General features: G+C 41.1%; 1 protein-coding gene across 1 annotated transcript in view; it reads right to left on the bottom strand.

Moving 5' to 3' along the window:
* Positions 1-23,419, bottom strand: part of BUB1B (BUB1 mitotic checkpoint serine/threonine kinase B) — a 108,807-nt gene that overhangs the window by 14,302 nt on the left and 71,086 nt on the right. The window contains 9 exon segments of the mRNA XM_073610189.1: positions 3,273-3,415; positions 5,451-5,612; positions 5,769-5,881; positions 9,413-9,544; positions 12,911-13,053; positions 13,460-13,713; positions 16,362-16,440; positions 16,795-16,867; positions 18,119-18,156. Coding sequence (XP_073466290.1) covers positions 3,273-3,415; positions 5,451-5,612; positions 5,769-5,881; positions 9,413-9,544; positions 12,911-13,053; positions 13,460-13,713; positions 16,362-16,440; positions 16,795-16,867; positions 18,119-18,156 — 1,137 coding nt within the window.

Genomic DNA, 23,419 nt, shown 5'->3' with positions numbered 1-23,419 from the left:
AAAATAAACCTACCATTAAAATTATAGACTGCCCACTGACAAAAAAAGATCAAATGTACAAAATCAGCAGAGGATTAAATACTTTGTTCCTTCGCTGTAGAATGCACGAAAAAAAAAAACACACAATAAAAAGCAAGACTTTAATATCACCTGAAGGTTTAAGAGTTTGATTTCCAAGTAACATATGTGAGTTAGCTATGCCTCGTGTGTAGCATCTAGGTGAAAAGGAGGAGTGTGTAGGAGTAGAATTTATAGCAAAGGATAACCAGAAGGAAATGCATATGACCATAATTTATTACTGGACATCTACTTAGGTGTTTTCTTAAGCATAAATGTATAGCCAGACTGGAAATTGTACAGTATAAAATAGGAGGTAAAGAAAAGGTGAACAAGGGGGAAAATAAATAAATTATATATATATATATATATGCGCAAGGAAGAATTAAAGAGTTGCAGAAGAGTTTTATAAAAGTCCAAAGGCTGCGTGTTGGCTATCCAGGGTTGCCCTACTCCTAGGAATTTATCATAATCATCATTAAAGTCAAATTTACTTTATGTAAAACCAGATGCTAATAGCAGAGCTCACATACTTTATATTTATTCTTTTTACAATTTGTCTCCACTGAGCTTCCTTCTCATACTGCCCCCAGCCATCTTGCCCAATTCCCATGTATGTGGGTGCCCCTGTGCCTGCTGAGACCTATGGAGTCCCGCCCTAGTCTCCACTACATATGTGCTCACGTTTAGAGCTACTAACTTACATGCACCCACAGGGACCAGCAAAGCAAGGACAGAGCCAAAGCCACCCCTCTTCCCCTCCACAACATCATCCAGAAGCAGTGTGACAAACCAACTGAACCTGACTGTAACGGGTTATATAAGGAGGTATATTGTGTGGACTGTCTGACTTTAGCACTGTGGCAGTATTTACTAGGGGTGCTGAAATTAATCGTTGCATCGCGATTCGGGTGTCCCCGATGCGGCATCAATGCATAAGGACCGGAAAATCGATGTCCGGTGACGTCATTATTACTAGCCCGCCCCTCCCGGGAAAGTGCGCCGAGCGTATTTTTAAAATGACTTTAATTAATGTTGTATTACAATGGCTGCTGTGCCCCCGCTGTATGTGCTTTTTAAAAAACGATGTCACTTCATACCGAATTTCTCCGTAGTACGATCATGTGACTCCCGTCCCGTCCCTCTCCGCTCTCCTCTTCCGTCTCCTGAGTCCTGACGTCAGCAGGGAATTCTCAGTCCCGCCCGCCTCTCTTCTGATACAATAACTATAGTCAGCGGGCGGGACTGAGAATTCCCCGCTGACGTCAGGACTCAGGAGACACGTGGGAGGAGAGGGGCGGGACTGAGAATTCCCCGCTGACGTCAGGACTCAGGAGACATGTGAGAGGAGAGCAGAGAGGAGAGCGGAGAGGGGCGGGACGAGCCAGGAGTCACATGATCGTAGTACGGAGAAATTCGGTATGAAGTGACATCGTTTTTTAAAAAGCACATACAGCGGGGGCACAGCATCCATTGTAATACAACATTTATTAAAAGAAAGTAATTGTGGGGGGGGGGTTAGTAATGGCTGCATTTAATGGGCACAGGCGGCTGCGTTTGACGGGCACAGTGAGGCTGCATTTGATGGGGGAGGTTCAGTATTTTTCAGTTTGTTTGCGCCCCCCAAAAAAATTTTGAGCACCAGCTGCCACTGGTCAGCACAGAGACAGTACAGGGAACTTCACAGGGCTGTTTGTCATCTGGGGATTCTATCCCTTCTGACCTCCAAGCAGGCGTGTGTGTGTGTGAATCTCTGTACCCTGTAGTGCACCAGATTAGTGCACTTTAAGGGAGTGAGGTTATTTTTAATTCAAAGCAGAGTTCCAGTCAATTTTCTGTTTATTAGAAGTCAGCAGCTACAAAAAAAGTGCATCTTCAGACTTTTAATAGACACTCACCTGTCCCCCAATCCAGCAACGTGGCCACCCAAAGCCTCCCTTCTCTCCCCTGCCTGTCCACAGCGCTGGCAATACTACTGTGGGCATCCGGCTGTGACAGCTTGCAGCTTCACAGCCAGGTGCGCATGTCTCACTGTGCTTTCCTGCATAGCCGGGCAATCTTTTGGGAACTGTGATGTCTCCCAGAAGATTGCAGGGTAGAAGGGCCGCCTAGGCGGCCCAAGCGGAAGTGGGAGCTCGTCGGTAATCGTGATGCATCGCGGAATCTAATCGAATCGTTGACTAGATAATCGTAATCGAAATTGATTCGCGAGACCAGTGAAGATGCGCACCCCTAGTATTTACTGAATGCTCAAGAAAAAAACCTGAGACATTATTCAGAAGTTCTGCCAATACACTTGGTACTGCTGGCTTGTACTGCTGGCTTGGTACTGCTGGTGCTACTCATATTAGCTACAGAACCTGTATCACAGTCTTCTACCACAAGACTTCCACATAACAAGCACCAAGCGTTCTATTTAAAAAGAAAAAAAATTGTTGGAAGAATCTGACAAGCATTTGCCCATCCATGACGAACTGACTGTATTTTGCCTAATACAGAGATCTCCTATGATCGTCAGCTCCATTTAGTGGCCATAATATGGTAAAAAATGCAGTCAAAGAAAAAATCTGCATTATGGGCACTAGATGGAGCAGGTGATTATATGAAATTGCTGTATTAAACAAAACACAGTCATAATTAATCAAGGATAGACAAGGGCTTGTCACAGTCGTTCAACAATTTTTCATTTATTATTAGTAGACCCCAAGTGCGGAGGAAAAAAAATGGTTGAAGAGTGGTCTGCTTAAGAAACTCATTGAAATAGCTGTCACTAAATAAATTGTAAGTAAAATGTAAAAAAAAAAAAAAATATGCTTTTTGCCCTTTGTAAAGAGTAACATTGTTTTTAAATAATTGTGCAGCCCAAATTCTTATGCTGAACTCAAATTTGGAAGGTATTTGGAAGGTATGTGGAAATTTTTCTATTTTAAATGAAAAAATGATGTCATTAAAACAAACCATAGCAATCTACCATCCATGGCTTACAGTAACTATTCCAAACGAGCTGGAAATAAAAAAATAAAAAAAAAAAAAAACACCTGGCCAAATGTGTTTTTTATATCAATTAAAACTAAAAACGTAATCACTGGGTTGTTTGGAAACATAGGTAGATTGTAACAGACCATTGTAGCTTATCTAGTATTTTAATTGAAATATTCATAACTGGCCATATGTACAGCCAGGAAAACATGTAGCCCACAAGTAGGAATACTCACTTGTTGTCCAGCAGAAGTGTTTCTGTCCTCAGGTCTCCGTGAATGATTTCCACTGAATGGAGTTTTTCTACAAGACTCAGCAAATTGTATGCAAACAGGATAATGACCTCCTCAGTCAAAGTCTCTTGGTCTTCAAGTATGTCCTGGTGGAGAAGGCAAAGCAAGGTAAATCCATAAATGATCAACAGTTTTCTGAGAAGCAGTAGGGGGGGGGGGGGGTAAATACTGTGGCAATGTTGGTATGCAACCCATCGTTTCTACACAAAAATGTAGCAATTTGATGTAGTAAACATTACAAAATTCTATATAATAAAATTCTATAGGTAGATATAAAAACACAAATCAATGCAGTTCTGTATTTATTAAAAAAAAACAAAAAAAAAAAATCACTTACGACACCCACACCCCCATCTCACCCCCTATCTCTTCGCTAGTACCTCCATCCTTTTTTATCCTTACATCTTTCCTCCGTGTTCAATCTATACCTACAAAGGAGCCATGAATGTCTTATCTAAAGCCCCAGGTCCCCCAACCACAAAAAGTCTGGATAGGTATGCTACACTAAGGGCCTTTTCTTTATATTTCACTTTATTTTATTTTGTTTTGGTTTGCTATACTCAGCCTGTTCAATGCCTTGCAACAGGATTATCATATGTATGACACTAGTACCATTGTGTGTGTCATACTACACTTTACAAATACATTGGCGAGATTTTGTTCACTGTTCATTGTTATTACAGCGGCTGCGCCCGCAACTATGTCTATTGCTGTATATCTTCTCTTAAAACTCAAAAATTGAGTGGGGAAAAAAAAAAAAAAATCAATAAATGTATTTTACATCTGTTGAATTCATATTAACCTCTTGGAATCCCCAGTCAAACAGCATTCAGATTGGGAGAGGCAGTACTGGGTGCCAACCAGGTATGCTAAATGTAAATATGCTGACAAGAAGCATGCTGATAAAAGGGGAAAGCAGAGATACAAAACATCAGTGCTACTGTCCTTTCATTGTCTAGTCAACATGCTCGGGGTGGAAAGATGACACCACTCTATTCCTTAAAGTTTTTATTTTTTTGTTTAAAAATAACAAACATGTTACACTGGCTTACCTGTAGGTGCAAGAAATATCTCCCAAACCTAAAAGGTTTAGGAGATATTTGCAGAAATAGCGGCACCGAGGTCTACGGCGCATGCGCAGGCGTACTGAGCGTTCTGTTTCTAATGGCGATCCTGCCGTTAGTGGTGGCACCAGCGCGCATGCGCGTAAGTGACGTCATCGCGGTTCTGACCAGTCACAGCGCCGGAGCCAGGATAGATGGCGGCATCGGAGGAGGCGAATGCTATGCATACTAGCTCATTATGCCTTTGTCTTGCAGGGTGTATTTTTTTTTCCAGAGGCTTTACTACTTCTTTAATTGTAACAGTGGTTTCATCTTCCAGGCTATACAAATCTCAGGAAAAGATGAACAAAAATCTGTTGGAGGCCAAAACAGTTTGTATACAGTATATGTATTTAACTACTTCAACACTGGACACTTTCACCCCCTTCCTGCCCAAGCCAATTTAACTTTGTGGTTATCGCTTCTCCTTTCCTCACACAGAGACAGCATGTGAGGAAAGGAATGCCAATAACCGGCGAGTCTGTTTACATGTGACCGCCTGTGATTGAACACAGCTGATCACATGGTACAGGGCCACTGTAATTGGCTCTTTACCCTGATCTGTGATCATCTATACCTCAGGGGGTGCACGTGTGGGAGGACGTCCATGGACGTCCTCCCAGAACTGGAGAGCCGCTCTGTAGCGGTCTTTTGGATATAGCGCGGTCGGGAACTGGTTAATCTGTATATTCAGCTGTTTAGATGGAACGCAACTATAAGCACAGATATTCAATATCAGTAAATGAAAGGTCAGGCCACCACAAGGATTTCCGCTTTTCCAAATATGTTCTTCTGTGGACATACTGTAGTCTAACTTCTGTGTAAATCTTCACAAGAGCGATGAGAAATAAGATGAAAGAGCACTGTCTAGCTAAAGTCATTCAAATAGCTGGAGTGGACAGAGCCTAGATCTCTGGTAGAAGAATCCTCACACTACTGGCGGGTTTATGTTGACAGACTATAAAACCTGCTTTGGTCATAATTTAGTATTTTTAAATGTTTTTGAACGGACATTCACCTGAATAGTAAAGTGAGTGGTATCCTTATAAACCATAAAACAGCCATCCTGGAAGAGGAAGCAGTCACTTTGTTCTAAGAGACAACTGTTAAAGGCCTCCCCGAGCCGTTCTGTCAGTTGCTGTGTAATATAGAAATCCCACGGAACTGGCTGGGAGTCCATCTGCAAGAGGAAATATTAAATAAGACATTAATCAGGTCCACATTATTAAAAATTGCACAAAAACTAAAAACAAAAATTTGACAGTACCAAAGAAATGTAGCTTAAATGCTTTTTAACACAAAATTATGGGTAGGACAAACACAAAATGTAACTAACCTTTATAAATACCCCTTTAATACTTTCCATCTCCTCATCAGACAATGTTGCTTTAAAAAGGTTTCTGCTCTCTCCGATACTAAGTTTACTTCTTAGTTGATATGTTTCACCATCTGTAAATAAAGGTAACCAGATAAACACAATTCAGTGACAGAAACCATGAAAAGGTCATTAAATGACTGGAACCATGAAGCTAGAAGGGATGCAAGCAGCCACCTATTCAACAAATGCATCACGTACAGAGGCCAAGTTGCAGACATCTGACAGCAGTAAAAGTTTTCTCACCCCTGTGCCAAGACATAAGGACTACACTATATGGCCAAAAATGTGCAGATACCTGACAATCACACATCTATACTATATGGCCAAGCATCTGCAGTCAACTAACCAATCACACCTACACTATATAGCTAAAATTATGAGCTCATGTCTCCAGATTATTGAGTGCAGGGGTTTCCAGTGAAGGGTATTGTATAGACAATTGTGCGCTTTCAACCTCATGGCAACAGTTTAGGGAACACCCCTTTTTTGTTCCAGCATAACCGTGTCCCCGAGAACAAATCCAATTATATAAAAAGATGGTTTGACAAGTTTGCAGAGAAATCTGAATGGACTGCACAAAGCCCTGACCTCAACCCTGTTGGATGCTCTTGGAAAAAAAACAAGATTTTTGACTTTCCAAAAAAAGAAAAAAGTATATTTTCTTGGAGTTCAATAGGTCAAAAGTGGCAGTTAAGTCTTGGTATTTAAAATTCGCTGACAGGCAGGATTTTTAAAACAGAAGAGACATTACTCTCTTGAGCATGCGTGGGGAGTGGCATCACTGCAGCCCAGCCATTCAAGCGGGCTGAAGATCTGAAACCTAGAAGGAACACCAGGGAAGATGGAAGTACTGGGGGATAGATGACAGCGCTGCGCTGGAGGTCTCCATTTGCAGGCAAGTCTGACATAATGTGCCAGTATGCAGTGCGTACTAGTACATTATGACTTAAACTTACCAGGGGACCAGCTTTTGTGTTTTTAAGATACGACTTTACTACTGCTTTAAATCAGCCAGTATAATTCCACCACTCCCATCCTGCTTTAGATTTGTGTAAAAGCAAGAGGAGGAGTGTTCTTAAGACAGATGGGTATGGGCCTGCATCTTTTAATAAACTCCAAAAAAAAAAAAAAAAAAAAAAATCAAACATATGGCAAGTCAAAAATCCTTTTTCCTGATTAATTTATGAAAGCAGAGCTCCACCCAAAAAGGGAAAGCTTCACTTGTTTCCCCTCACCCCCTCTCAACGGTGCCAAATTAGGCAAATGTGGATTTGACAGGAACTCGCTCCCGTGGCAAACTCAGCCAGAAGTTCAGCCCCCCGCCTCCTTTTCCGGCAGCTGGCCCAGTCACAGAGCACAGCGTGATTCGTGCACGAGCAGTAGGGAAGTGGCTGTGAAGCTGCAGGGGTTCAATGCTGGTTTCCCTTAGTAGAGATGATGGGGGCGGCAGCACCCGATAGCTGATTGAAGGACTGGCTCAGGTGAGGACACTGCTTGTTTTAGCGGGACTTTACCGCTGTTTAACCAGCGCATTTAGGCTGCTAGCGGGGTGTTTTAACCCCAAAAAAGGGTTAAAAACACCCATTTTTGGCACTTTGAAAGCGCTGCCCATTCATTCCTATGATGCCCCAAAGATGCTGCTTGCAGGACCTTTTTTCCCATCCCGCAAGCGCACCGCCCCAGTGTGAAAAGTCACATAGGAATGAATGAAAGGCGGTTTTCAGGCACTAAGCAGATTTCTAGTGCTAAAGCGCTTGAAAACCGCCCCAGTGTGAAAGGGGTCTTACAGTATGGGATGTTCCAAAACAGTCCAAATGGACAACAGGGCAAGCAAAATGCAAACAGGCCAACAAAACCATAGTGGAGCCGTTTTCAGCTCGAAGAGTTGCCTGAAGGGCCTTATATTCAAAACTGGCATCAGATGAGTACTAAACATTCACCTGGTAAAACTTTGGAAACGTGTGAACAGGACACCAGGTGGCAGCCTTGAAAATCTGAGAAACCGATGCCTGATGCTGAAAGGCCCAAAGGGCAATTACAGAGCTAGCAGGGTGCTGGCCTTTGAAAGTACAAGGCAAAATGTTGATCCAGACCTAATTGGAGGAAGGTCATAATGCATCCCACAGACTATTTCTGGAAAAAACCTCCTAGCCCTACATCAAGCGAAGTAAGCGTTTCAAGTGTAATAGTAGACCTTGTTAGAAGCATATTTCCTTGCTTTTTGTAGCGTAGGAAAGAAAGAATCAGACACCTATCCTTTAGGACCTGGGCCTTAACAGCCATGTTAAAGCCAGTGACCTCGAAGCAGGGTGGTAAACTGGTCCTTGGGACAAAAGATCTGCATGGTCTAGGGAGCCCACAGTTCATTGCGAGAATTATTACCAGGATGCCCTCCATCACGATCCCACAGAACAGGCAAGAAAGTAACGCAGAGGAAAAAAGCCGTAGATCAGAATCAAAATGATACCAGTGTTCAGCACAGGCTGTTTTTATATTCGCCAACTGCCAGTCATGTGGGAATGTGTACTGCTGTTGGCACTTGTTGCCTCTTTAGTGGGGATAGTTTTCTGGAACCTTACATTAAATCCTCTACTTTATTGGCTTCAGTAAAACCTTTTATGCGATAGATAAGTGCTTACAAACTCTGAAAATTAACAAAAGGAGAGATTGATGATAACAAAATGGAGAATCAGAAGCTGTTTTGTATTGGCCTATGATCGGACCTAACCTACTGTAGGTTTTCAGTTCTCTTGTGTTCTATGAGATACATGGGAAAGGATTTGTGTGGTCTCTCAGAATTAAAGTTTATTGTAATTATCATGTTGGCTTAAAACACGCCTGGCTACTACACAATCTGCCGATTGCGGATGCAATGCTTTTCAGGCTCCAAGTAAAAAAATAAATGCATATTTTACCTGCAAAAATATGTGCATTTATTTTATTTTATTTTTTTTTACAAAAGGTGAACTTATTCTTTAAAACTTGTTGTTGTTGGTTTATGTCTATAAAGAGATGCTAGCAACATCAAATGCTGCATTGTTAAAACATCTCATACTTGGTGTGGTTCGTTATACATGAGATTGTGGTGATAGCTAAATAGCTTTTTATATTAAACATCATTTCAGTCGTTTCCATAGGCTTTATGCCATAAGAGTCATAGGAGTCAATCCTGGCATTTTTGGGCTTCTGGGAAGCATAGGTGCAGCATTCAGCCCTGCTGTTAACAGCCTGTCAAAATTCATGACCGACTAAAATACGCAGCGGCCTAACACTACACTGATAGGTACTCACATTTACAGCCATAAGCATTCAGGGATGTATGCCCCAAATGCAGTAATTGGGCATTCAGGGCAATTTCCCTCAATGCATATAGCCTTGAATGTGTGTACTGCTCGATATGTGGAAATACGTGGTGGGCGTACACTATATCATGGCAGGCTGGGCAAATCTGTGCCTCTCAGGTGCCCGAAAAAAAAAAACACGAGATTTGACACCAAGGGGCCAAACCAACTAACCGTAGTTACTGCATGCATTGTAATCCCTTTAATCACAACATGTGCCCAACTCAAAAGAACTACCTTTGTAGATGCTTTTTTTCTTACCAAGGTGGAACTCTTCCTGGTCCTTCAAAGAGGGCATCTGTCTGGCCTCCTGGTGGATATGCTGTAATGTCAATAGTTCAGATGTGGGCAACAGCAAGTTTTTGTGCAGCTCCTCTAAATCCACAGAGCAGTCTAAAAGTGCAGTAAGAAGTTCAAAACAAAACCGATCAGAACAGAACAAAAAAAAAAAAAAAATTTTTTTTTTACCCTATAAGAGCTTTAAAATGTATAAAAATCTCCTGGTATCATGATTTGGTGACAGTAATATTGCAGTATTATATGTCAACGTGGGCAAGGCACAATAGTGGTCAACAATTTTAAAGGTTGTTAAGGCAGTGCACACAATCACTGACCGCCCTCTCTGCAAGGATAACCTGTAGTATATACTGTATGGCGTACCTAGGGAGAGAGGGGCCAAGATCTCCCTCTGACATTTGCTGGGCGGTCACGCGATCTCCCTCATAAACTGACCATGGTGTCAGGGTTCAGCAGCCATGATTAACCATTGTCAGTTTGGGGGGGTTGGGAGACATAGCCAGGCAGTAAGGATGAGCTCAGGCGTGTTCGCAAACAGCACGTGCAGAGCCCGCCAGGAAGTCGGCACTGGGAAACGCAAAGCACAAGCTGCAAGACATTTCCCGATCTCTGCAGCCGTGCATCGGGACAATGTCTCACTGCTTGTGATTAGTTCTCCACAGTGCCGACTTCTTGGCGGGCTCTGCACGTGCTGTTTGCAAACATGCCTGAGCTTATCCTTACAAGGCAAGGCAGGATCAACCAGGTATTTCAGGTGATGTGGGGGGCCAAATTACACAGCACAAGCACTGTGCTGTTATTCATGCTTTAAAGAAACAGGATCCTTTTTTTTTTTTTTTAGTGTAACAAACGCTTTAAATAAACATAAAGATGATGAGCATTACTGACCAGTGTTGCCCTATGGAATTACAAACAGCATACACTCCTGAGCTTTTGCAGTGGCATATTGCATCTTACTCAACATATTTACTATACTGGGCATTATTAATGACATTCACTTTTGTTAGGGGTTTTTCAAATCATTTTGTTTGCACCCTGAATCCTGATGAACATTACTAAACATCTTTTCCCAACATCATGTACATTCACCATGATGTACTGTATCATGCAACAATAATTTAGGAAGGCTGACAAGAAAAGTTTCTTAAAGTGGTTGTAAACCCTCCCTAGTGACTTTTAACTATAGGTAAGCCTAGAATAAAACTTACCTATAGGTAGTGGAAATATCTAAACGTGCGCTTTCTAGAAGATATTTCACTCTCTCAGTGCGTCGATGATGTAATCGGCGCATGCGCTGTGAAGAAACAGAATTCCATGCCATTTCTTCCCCAGCGTGTGCCGTTACTGACGACTCCCGCGCGCATGCGCGGGAGTGATGTCACGCGGCTCTGGCCAGTCACAGAGCCGGAGTCCGCGGCCCCTGGAAGGAAGAGAGGCGAAGATGGACGCAGCCTGCACAGGGGACAGTGATGGATTTGTTTGCAGGTAAGCGTCACATAATGGGCTAGTATGCGATTCACACTAGCCCATTATGCTTTTGATTTGCAGGCTTTGCAGGGAGCAAAAGAGGAAGTAAAAACACACCAGGGTTTTCCTCTTTAATATAATGTTTGGGGTTAGAGGTCTGCGGGAGGCCTTCTTACAGAAGGCATTAAAACATTTTCATATCCACCCACAAATAAAAATTTGAATTTTAGAAGAAAAAAAAGGTAGAGATACTTAGGCCTGAATACAGACTTTGGGATAAGGAAGCCAAATAAAATAACCCCTACATGATAGAGCTGCACAATTAATCGTTAAAAAATCGTGATCTCGATTTAACCCCCCTGACAATCTCTATTGCAGAGTTTGCCGATTCTTTCATATAACAAATGGAGAGACTTATCTGCTCACTCAGCTGTCAAAAGAAAACATCCGGGCAGTCTGCCAAGTTTTTAGCATGAAACATTGTAACTAACTCTTGCTTCTTGGATCAAAGGGATAAACTTCTGTGTGAAAAAAAATCCAGGCAGTCTGCCAAGTTTTTAACAAGGCAGGAAGTTTAATCACTTAAAATCTTTTTCTGACACTTGTTTAAGTTAAAATCAATATTTTTTTCTAGAAAATTACTTGGAACCCCCAAACATTATATATATTTTAGCAGAGACCCTAGGGTATAAAATGTCAATTGCTGCAATATTTTATGTCACACTGTATTTGCCCAGTGGTCTTTCAAACGCAATTTTTTGGGAAAAAAAAACACTTCAATGAATTAAAAAAAAAAAAAAACGAAACGGTAACTTAGCCCAATTTTTTTGTTTTAATCTGAAAGATGATGTTACACCGTGAGAATCGTGATCTATCTTTTAAGCAAAAAAATTGTGATTCTCATTTTAGCCCGAATGGTGCAGCTCTACTTGATGACCTTTTTTTGCGATATGGCACTGCGTTACTTTAACCGACAATTGCGCAGTCATGCAATGCTGTACCCAAATAAAATTAATGTCATTTGTTTCCCACAAATAGAGCTCTCTTTTGGTGGTATTTGATATGTATTCTGCTTTTTTTTGTTAAAAAAAAAAAAAAAAAAAAATATCACAATAAGCGTATATTGAACATCTAGGGCATGCAAAGGGTTAACCGTGTGCCTAACATGTTTTTCTGTGTACTATGTTGTGGTTTTACTAAGGGATGTAGTAGATCTCATTACCTGCAGGGCATCAAAATTCATCACTTCCCCACTGACAGGACAGATTTCTGCCTTGTTTACATAGAGCACTGTCTTGTCTCTCTCCTCGCCGATCATTACATGCAGGCAGATAGCCATTGGCCAGCACCCGCTGAACAGCTTGTGCTGTGTCTAATCACAGCACAGACGGGTCACTGGCAGCAAGCGCGCCCTCTACCCGGAAGTGCCAGATCATGTACTAGGTACGTGATCTGGCACATAAGAGCTGATCTGACGCTATATATCTAACTGATGAGGTCGGCAAGCGGTTACACATGTATTTGGCTTTCTAGTAGCTTCATTATACAAAAGCTAATGATCTTTATCCTAGCTCTGCCTCGCATCAACAGACAGCATTTAATATAAATATTAATATTAGTTACAGTTTGGGTGTTCAGATAGTTCAGAATATGGGCCATACTTCAGAGTTGCACAGTACGTATCCAACAATAACCTGTTTTTGATCTAAAAGGTTAGACACTACTTAGCTAGATTAAGTGCTGGGGAATCTTATTACATTTTTGCCTACTGAGAATTGTTTACACATACACACCTTCTTCTTGAATTTCTAAAAATTATTTTAATAGGTGCAAATGGTCTTATTGTGCAACGTGGTTTTTTTTAGCACATTTGAAACAGGTCCAGCTAAGCATGTTCACATGTTTTCTCACAGAACAATTTTTTTCAGTTGCACATTCTTTGGTCTCAAATCTGTGGGCAGCTACAGAAATTAATTCAAAAATATTAAAACATACCCAGAGCATGTTCATACACCCCTGACATCTGGCCTGCAGGGTCGAACTTTTCTTGGACAAGCAGAGTCTTCGAGGTGAGCAGGCTAGTAGATCCAGAAGACACAGAGGAAGGAGTATCCTCTCTACTTGCTTCTAAAATTGGGCTGTTGATCACAAAAAGGCAAATATATGTGTAATACAGTGGCTGTAGGTTCCTTTATGTAGCATAAAGACCATTTTTGCACATCAAAGAATTTATTAGAGGGACAATAATGCTCTTTTTCAATAAGTAGTTTCCAACAAGCAGATTTAGGTTACCTCAGTTTCTCAAATAACAGAAATATTTACGCAAGCTGGAAAATTTCTCTGATAGATTTCCAATTTCTATAACAGTAAAAAAAAAAAAAAAGACAATCCTACTATATAAATCACGTCAGGTCTCTTCTGAATTATTCTGAAACACTACAAAAATCAATGCCTGGCATTAGAATTGTGCAGTGGATGACTACATGACATCAGCAAAATAAGGGATACCCTCAATAAACAAACGTATACATACTACTCTTGTACCTCAACTTCTTGGGACAAACTTGTTGGAAAGACTCCTCATACACAGGAGTTTTCTCTCTAAGTGGAAGCCTTCCCAGATCAGACAAGTCGCTTTCTTTTAACTCGTCTTTGGTCTTGTGGAAAGGTGTGGACGCCAGCTGAGCAGCTCTTATAAAGTCACAGGTGTCCTCTGGATCTGCAAACAAAGTCTTGTTCCTGTGTGACCCAGACACTATAGCCTCTTCATTCAGGGGTTCAATACCATCAAGTGTGTCCTTTATAGAAAGATCAGGTAGAAATTACCAGCTTTTAAACTACAAAAACAATTTAACATCAAATTTTGGGAAAACCAGTTTTAAAAATAATGGACATGCTTACATACAGTACATATACACTGCTCAAAAAAGTTTAGGAAACACTTTTTATTCAGAGTATAGCATCAAGTCAATTAACCCAATTAAACTCCTGGGATATTGATCTGGTCAATAAAGTAGCAGAGGGGGTTGTTAATCGGCTTCTTTGGCGTTCATGAAATTAACAAGTGCACTAGATGGGCAACAATGAGACAACCTCCAAAACAGGAATTTTTTACAGGTAGAGGTCACCGACATTTTTTTCCCTTATCCATCTTTTCTGACTGTCACTACTGGCAGCATGAGGCGATACCTGGACCCTATAGAGGGTGCGCAGGCAGTTCAACTCCTCCAGGATGGCACATCAACATGTGTCATTGCCAAAAGGTTTGCGGTGTGTCAAGTGCATGGAGGAGATTCCAGGAGACAGGCAGTTACTCTAGGAGAGTTGGACAGGGCCCTAGAAGGTCCCTAACCCATCAGCAGGCCTGGTATCTGCTCCTTTGTGCAAGAAGGAATAGGATGAGCACTGCCAGAGCCCTACAAAATGACCTCCAACAGGCCAGTGGTGTAAATGTCTCTGACCAAACAGACTTCATGAGGGTGGCCTGAGGGCCCGACGTCCTCTATTGAGCCCTGTACTCACTGCCCCGCACTATGTAGCTCGATTGGCATTTGCCATTGAATGGGTCCAGCATTGGCACCCTGTGCTTTTCACAGATGAGAGCAGGTTCACCCTGATCACATGAGATAGACATGAAAGGGTCTGGAAAAGCCATGGCGAATGTTACGCTGCCTGTAAAATCGTTCAGCATGACCGGTTTGGTGGTGGGTCAGTGATGGTCTGGGGAGGCACATCAATAGAGGGATGCACAGACCTCTACAGGCTGGACAATGACACCCTGACTGCCATTAGGTATCTGGATGAAATCCTTGGACCCTTTGTCAGAGCCTATGCTGGTGCAGTGAGTCTTGGGTTCCTCCTGGTGCACGACAATGCCTCATGTGACGAGAGTATGTAGCCAGTTCCTGGAGGATGAAGGAATTGATACCATTGAATAGCCTAAATCCAATAGAACATCTCTGTGACATTATGTTTTGGCCATTATTGCACGTCAGTCTGTTCAGGAGCCCAGTGATGCGCTGGTCCAGATCTGGGAGGAAATACCTTAGGACACCATCCGTCATCTCATTAGGAGCATGCCTCGATGTTGTCAGGGGCCATACAAACTACTGAGTACCATTTTGAGTTGGTGCAATGAAATTTCAGCAAAATGGACTACCCTACTGCATCTTTTTTTTTTTACTTTGATATGGGTGTCTTTGAATTCAGCCCCCTGTAGGTTGATTATTTTCATCACGGAAAATGTGGCATCCTTTACGTTCCTAACACATTACCCAGACCATGTTGGTATAGATATCCAGCATGATATATTTTTCCCCACTGAGACCTGATACGTTTTCAAAGTGTTCCTTAAATTTTTTTGAGAGAATATAAAATTTATATATATATCCCCCCTGACAAAGTAATGACGAAACCGGTCAGGGCGTGACCATCATATGTGCAAGCAGGTGAAGTCTCTGCCCGGGTAACATCGCTCATCGAGAGATCCGTGGACACAAAAACCGCACCATATTATGTCACATGCTTTTACTACGGTTTTGTTTGTAAGTGTACATCTGTAAAGGGGTACTTGTTTTAAATAAATATTTTGAGACGGTATCACGCTATGTTCACGATTTTTTTTTTTTTTTTTTTTTTTTGAGAACTGACAATTTTTATTGATTTTTAAAGAAAAAAGGAATTTCCAACATAAAAGGTACAGGAAAATACACTTTGTAGTAGTGAAAGTACTTCTGGCTTATAATCAACAAAAATTTTGGCCAATGGCATAGTTCAATGCAGACGTGCACAGCTTTCAACCATTGGCAGTATGCAGAATTATCGTGTTACTCAGAAACAAATTCTAGCCTGTATAAAGGCGCATAAAACAAGTGCACTATTTTTTTGTCATGAGTGCTAACTAGATTAAAGACGGTCCCAGATCCAGGAACGGATTTATTACAGGCGCATTTTCACAGGACTGTGGATTGTTTTCTGACATTGGTCTAAGAATCGTGTTATAGTTATCGTATAGTCTGTATAGGACTTTTATTTGTGTTATTATTGGAGAAACACTGGGTGGATTTTTCTAGGAAGCGCTGCTAATGCTATAAGATATTTATGACAGTTTATTCTAGAGCATACGAGTTATACACACACTATATATCTCAAAATTGTCTTGGGCAGGAAGGGACAAAAGAGCCTGGTATTGAAGTGGTTAAATAATAATTGCGCCGTCATGCAACACTGTACCCAAACTAAATTTTTATCATTTTGTTCCCACAAATCAAGCTTTATTTTGGTGGTATTTGATCACCTCTGGGGTTTTTATTCTTTGCTAAACAAATTTTATATATATATTACATATATACACACACACACACACACACACACATGTATATACATACACTGTATATCTTTATACACACACTCAAATAACATGAGTCGCAGCAGATCGATAGCTTACCGTGAGTGGGACATCATCATGAATAGCAGCAAGTGGACAACGGGCTGTAGGTGGCATCCTATTTAAACTTTGTGAGGCACTATTAAAGAAAAGGTAGATTTGATAACCAATAAAGTAAGGAAAGGAACAATCTTTTAGTAACTAAGAGTTTCTGTTAGACAGTGTATATTGTACAGATGAATCTGATTCAGTTCTAAACACTTTTATTTGGTGTCAGCTCTACATATTTTGTTGTCTAGTTTACAGTAATGGAAAAAAAAAAAAGGTGTTAAAAGTCAGAACTGCAAATGCCTGTAAAGGTGACTGGTTTTACCTGACTGGTTATCCACTATATCCTTCTCCAGTTATTGGATTCTGTTTTAGGTGGAGTAAGCAATTGAACTTTGGATAAACACTTTTTAGCATAAGCAGGTTAGAACAAAAAAGCACTTACACGCTGGGCTGCCTTTCACATGTTTCATCATAAATGGTAAAAAGTCCATCAGTGGACAGCATTGATGACAGGTCTGTGAATAAGAATGCACAGCAATGGATCACCTGCAGTAACTAGATGTTAGATGCATTCAGTATAGACAATAGAGGCTGTACAGAGCTATAATGTGGCAGCAAAACTCAAAATACAAATAATATGGCTGCCAGTTCTGAAGACTCCCGTATTCTCACTAACACATAAGAGTTTAAAGCTGACCTTCAGTCATTTTTTTCAACTTTCCATCTATTAAATCTTCTGCCCTTGTTGTTTTAACTTTGGACAGTACAACATTTTTCTTTTTTTTTCTGCCAGTAAATACCTTATACAGCCAGCTTCCTCTTTCTTGTCTGGTCATTAGTCTAGGCTTATGACATCCTTAGCAAAAAATAAAAACCACAGAGGTGATCAAATACCACCAAAAAAAAGCTCTATTTGTGGGAAGAAAATGGTAAAAATTTAGTTTGGGTACAGTGTTGTATGACCGCGCAATTGTTATTCAAAGTGCGACAGCACTGAAAGCTCAAAATTGTCCTGGGCAGGAAGGGACAAAAGAGCCTGATATTGAAATGGTTAAATAACAATTGCGCCGTCATGCAACACTGTACCCAAACTAAATTTTTATCATTTTGTTCCCACAAATAGAGCTTTTTTTTAGTGGTATTTGATCACCTCTGGGGTTTTTTTTCTTTGCTAAACAAATTTTAAAAAAAAGACCAAAAATTTTGAAAAAAAAGTTTTTGTTTCTGTTATAAAATTTTGTATATAAGTAAATTTTCTCCTTCGCTAATGGGCACTGATGAGGCTGCACCGTCGGTCATACAATGCCAGTGCTCGGCTGGCTGACATTCAAAGGGACATTCAAAGGGAATGCAACCTGCCCACCAACCTCCTCAATTGTGACATGCCCACCAGGTGGAACTCAACGTTGGCAATGCTGCAGCGGCTGCACACGCAGCAGAGGGCCATCAAATTTGTAACACAATGCGCACTTTATAACAAGAGTGTAGAAAGCTGAAGACTGCAGATATACATGTAAAACTTATTTAGGGAGATTTGTTTCATCCCCTGGTAATATGTGAGGGTTTACATCCACTTTAATAATCATCTCCACATTGGCTATAGTAGGAAGCAAGCCAAGAGGATTCTCTGGTATTACTTCCATAGGTTCCGTATTTCCTTCAGATACTGCCTCTTTCAAACATCATTCGACTAATTCCCCAAACAAAACCTGAACACTGCATATATCTATATAGAAAATACTAATCAGACGTTCATCTGTACTTACCAGTACATCTGGGTTTGTTTTGATCCAAGACATCAATGCTTTAAAAGAAAATACACACACATTTATCTAAAAAAAAAAATACTTGAAAATTTAAAATACCATTAATAAAGGGCAACTACAAGGCAGGGGGAACATATCCAACAACACAACTGCAGGAGTCAGTTTATCTTCATACTGCAATATATAAAGCATCATAGTAGATCAGATCAATATAGATCAGTATCAAATATACAGATCAATATCTGAGGCAGATTGACCAGAAAGATGTAATATGGCTAACAAAATTATTGTGAACAAAATGTTATTAAAGTAGAATTATATATTATTATTATTAGTTATTTAAAGTAGAAATCCAAAAAATATTTTCTTGATTATCCAGCTTGTGCCCTGTCCTGAGTGGCTTCACAACGACCATGTGATATTTCAGTTTTTCTTTTTTAATAAATCTGCAAAAATGTCAGCAATTCTGTGTTTTTCTGTCAATATGGGGTGCTGTGTGTACATTAATGAGGAAAAAAAATGAACTTAAATGATTTTAGCAAATGGCTGCAATATAACAAAGAGTGAAAAATTTAAGAAACTTAAAAAATTTAAGAAATACTTTCCGTCCCCACTGTGTGTGTATATGTCCACTTGCTGCTATTCATGATGATGTCCCACTCACGGTAAGCTATCAATCTGCTGCGAATCATGTTATTTGAGTGTGTGTATATATAGATATTAGATAGATATACAGTGTATGTGTATATATTATATATATATATATATATATATATATATATATATATATACACATATATATATATACACACACACACACACACACACATATATATATACACATATACATATATACTCTGCATTTAGCATAGACTATATATTCAGTCAGTGCATGAAGGGAGGAAGGAGGAGGGAGGGAGGATACTCAGCAGCAGTCTTTAAGGGATGGTTTTCAGTCCCCAGAAACCCAAGGAGTTGTACATGGCTAAGAGGGGGTAGTTACGGATCATGTGATCCTTAGTGACCCAAAGGACTCAGAATCGAAGGTCTCTGCAAACTTATGTTGCCTGGCCTCCCTGATTCTGCAAAGCTTGCAAAAGGACCCTAGGATTCGTGGTATCAAGGAGAGGGATCATTACTGGCTGGCAACCCTTCTTGAGCCACGTTACAAGGGTAAGGTTGCAGAAATCATCCTGCCTTCGCAGAGAGAGTAGAGGATGAAACATCTTCAGGAGGCCTTGAAGAAAGGTTTGTGCAACGCATTTCCAGACTCTGGGAGGTTACCATTTCCTGGTGCTGGAGAACGTGTTGCTGAGGTTCAGTCAGAGGAAGAGCGGTGGAGAAGGTGGCCGGCCTTTAAACAATTTTTCAGTCCTCAGCATCAAGGTCTGATCGGTTCAAGCAACCATCGCCAGCGTCTGCATTACATGGTGCAAGAATATCTAGGGGCAAGAGCAGACTTGGAAACCTTTCCAACAGAGAATCCTCTGGGTTACTGGGTCTTGAGGATGGACCACTGGCCAGAACTTGCTTAATATGCAATTGAGCTACTGGCCTGTCCTGCATCCAGCATGCTTTCTGAATGCACATTTAGTGCTGCTGGAGAGTTTGTAATGGATCAAAGAGTGCACCTGTCCACAGACTAAAAATGAATCAGTCTTGGATCAGCAGCTATCAAGCACCTGATGCTGATGTAACTGATTGAATTTGCTATGAATGTGGGATTCCTTGAAGACTTCCTATGCTGACTATCCTATTCCTCCTCAATCTTGATGATGCTCGCTTCCAACAATATTTTTGGTTTAGGGCACCACCACCACCCAAGACCCAATTTTTCTGCCCCTGTTTAACAGGGGCATATAATTAAAATTTTTGAGCTTACTCTATTGTGAAAAAAAAAAATTTTTGAGCTTATATTTCACAGCAGGGCATGTTACTGCGCCCAACAAGAGTAACAGTGTTCTGGTACCAACAACACCTAAGGCCCAATATTCTGCAGAGTATATAGGGCAGGCCGTATAGAATATATCCTGCTGTTCGGAGTATATAGTGCCTGGGGGACGCCCACGCCATTTTTTAAAAACATTGACCTGAAGGGCCTGGTATGGATTTTGGGGGTGACATCCACATTTTTTTTTGGTATTTTTATCTAAATTGCCGGGATCCGACAATACATTACAGCTGCGAGCAGTTTAAATGACATTTTTTCCTTTAGTAATGTCATTTTGCTGTGGCACTGTTATAAACATGGGAAAGATGCGCTACTTTATGCTACAGGCATACTAAGGACACCCCCCCAGGCACGATATTTAAAGGAATACCGTATTTATCGACATATAACATGCACCTTCATTTTAAGGGGGGAATTTTCAGGAAAATCTTCTAAATAGGAAGGAAAAAGGAAAATCTTTTAAATAAAGAACTTTGAAGCAAAATTAGGGTCACAGCTCATCAATGCAGCCTCACCAGTGCCCATCTGCAGCCACTAAATTGCCCAACAATGCACCCTGCTTAGTGCCCACCTGCCGCCATAAAATTGCCCAACAATGCACCCTGCTCAGTGCCCATCTGCCGCCAATAAAATGCCCAACAATGCACCCTGCTCAGTGCCCATCTAAAGCCATTAAATTGCCCATCAATGCGCCCTGCTCAGTGCCCATCTGCAGCCATTAAATTGCCCAACAATGCAGCCTGTTCAGTGCTCATCTGCAGCCTCACCTTTCCCATCATTGCAACCTCGCCAGTGTTGGATTATCTCTGCTGTCTCCGAGGGAAGAGGAGCGAGCACCACTGAATTACACAGAGCCGCGATCACCTGTGTACCCGGCGCTCCGTCACTCACAGCCACGCCTCCTGGCCTTGCTCATATGATAGACAGAACAGTGGCCCAATGCGGGGCCAGGAGGCGTGGCTGTGAGTGACGGAGCACCAAGTACAGAGGAGATCGCGGCTCTATGTAATTCAGCGGCGCTCGCTCCCCTTCCCTCAGAGACAGCAGGGATTGGCGTATAACACGCACACACGATTTCCCCCTGATTTTCAGGGGGAAAATGTGCGTGTTATATTCCGATAAATACGGTATTTCATTTTTATTGTTTCACTTTAAGCATTATTAAAATCACTGCTCCCGAAAAAACGGCTGTTTTTAAAACTTTTTTTTGCATTGATACATGTCCCCTGGGGCAGGACCTGGGTCCCCAAACACTTTTTATGGCAATAACTTGCATATAAGCCTTTCAAATTAGCACTTTTAATTTTTCACGTTCATGTCCCATAGACTTTAAAAGGTGTTCAAACAACTTTTTTGCCATGTTCTGCTGCGAACCGAACCGGGGGGTGTTTTCGGCTCATCCCTAGTAAATACAGTGGTAAGGAACCTGCAAATTCTAGACTTCACATGTCCACATAATGCTAGCCACATACAACCTGATTGTACAATACCCATGCAAAGAATCAGCAGGCTGCATAGTGTAAACAATATCTAGTTCTCAATTATACTAACGTTGACTTTTAGATATATGCCTGCTTGTCCCTAAAAAAGCCAAATATGCAACCTCCCTAGTCTAGTGCTACGTATTGGAACGGACCTTCAGTAATTTTTTTTCCACTTTCCATTTATTAAATCTTCTGCCCTTGTTTTAACTTTGGATAGAAAAAAAACTTTTTTTCTGCCAGTAAATACCTTATACAATGGAACCTTGGATTACAAGCATAATCCATTCCAGGAGAATGCTTGTAATCCAAAGCCCTCGCATATCAAAGCGAGTTTCCCCATAGAAGTCAATGGAAACGAAGATAAATTGATCCACATTGACTTCTATTGCATGCAGTACCGCATGTGGCCAGAGGTGGGGGGGCGCCGGATAATCGCTCGGATGCACTTGGAATCGGAATATTTCCGAGCGGCTCTGAACGGCTCAGAGTGTCACCTCTGGCCAAATGCGGTACTGCACAAGGCAGAGGCTTAACTCCTGCTCGTTTTGCAAAACAACACTCGCAAACCGAGTCAGGATTTTAAAAAAATAATAGCTTGTATTGCGAAGCGCTCGTTAACCGCGTTACTCGCAATCCGAGGTTCCACTGTACAGCCCACTTCTGGTTTGTTGTCTGGTAAAAAGGCTAGGCTTTTGAAATCATGAACAGATCTCTCTCTCACTCTCCTGAGAGTTTTCCAGGAAGGGAGGGAGATGAGTCATAAGAGGACCAATGAGAGCTGCAGGGCTGGAGGTGTACCTCTGTAAATCCAGGAAGTAAACAGGCAGCAGCTTCAGCTGCCCACAGTTAAAATGGTTGCAGCCAGACTCAGTGGAGGGAGATTTCTGCAGCATATTTGGCAAGTACAGAATCCCAGTATATATAAAATAATATGCAAAGTGGTTGGAGGGAAGCTTCAGAATGGCAAAGATGTTTTTATTACAAATTATGTGAGCATACTGCAGTTCCTCTTTAAAGTAATATTAAAAGGATAGTTTTTTTTTTTTTTTTAACCGCTTCAGCCCCGGAAGATTTTACCCCCTTCCTGACCAGAGCACTTTTTGCGATTCGGCACTGCGTCGCTTTAACTGACAATTGCCCGGTTGTGCGACGTTGCACCCAAACAAAATTGACGTCCTTTTTTTCCCACAAATAGAGCTTTCTTTTGGCGGTATTTGATCACCTCTGTGGTTTTTATTTTTTGCGCTATAAACAAAGAAAAAAGCCTCAATTTTGAAATAAAAGCAATATTTAACTTTTTGCTATAATAAATATCCCCCAAAAATATTAAAAAAAAAAACAAAAAAAAAACAAAAAAAAAAAAAAACACACTTTTTTTCCCTCAGTTTAGGCCGATATGTATTCTTCTACACATTTTTGATAAAATAAATAAATAAAAATAAAATAAATCGCAATAAGTGTATATTAATTGGTTTGCGCAAAAGTTATCATGTCTACAAAATAGGGGATAGTTTTATGGCATTTTTATTATTTTATTTTATTTTTTTTAATTAGTAATGGCAGCGATCTGCGATTTTTATCGTGACTGCGACATTATGGCGGACACATCAGACACTATTTTGGGACCATTGTCATTTATACAGCATTCGGTGCTATAAAAATGCACTGATTACTGTATAAATGACACTGTCAGGGAAGGGGTTAAACACGGGGGGGGGGGGCGATGAAGGGGTTAAGTGTGTCCTAGGGAGTAACTGTGGGGGGGGGGATGGGCTACAACTCACATAACAGCGATCACTGCTCCCGATGACAGGGAGCAGTGATCAGTCATGTCACTAGGCAGAACGGGGGAAATGCCTTGTTTAC

Source organism: Aquarana catesbeiana, linkage group LG13 (genome assembly GCF_042186555.1).
Source record: "Aquarana catesbeiana isolate 2022-GZ linkage group LG13, ASM4218655v1, whole genome shotgun sequence".
Taxonomy (NCBI): Eukaryota; Metazoa; Chordata; class Amphibia; order Anura; family Ranidae; genus Aquarana; species Aquarana catesbeiana.
The sequence above is the reverse complement of the archived record's forward strand: the minus strand, read 5'-3'. Positions and strand labels throughout refer to the sequence as shown.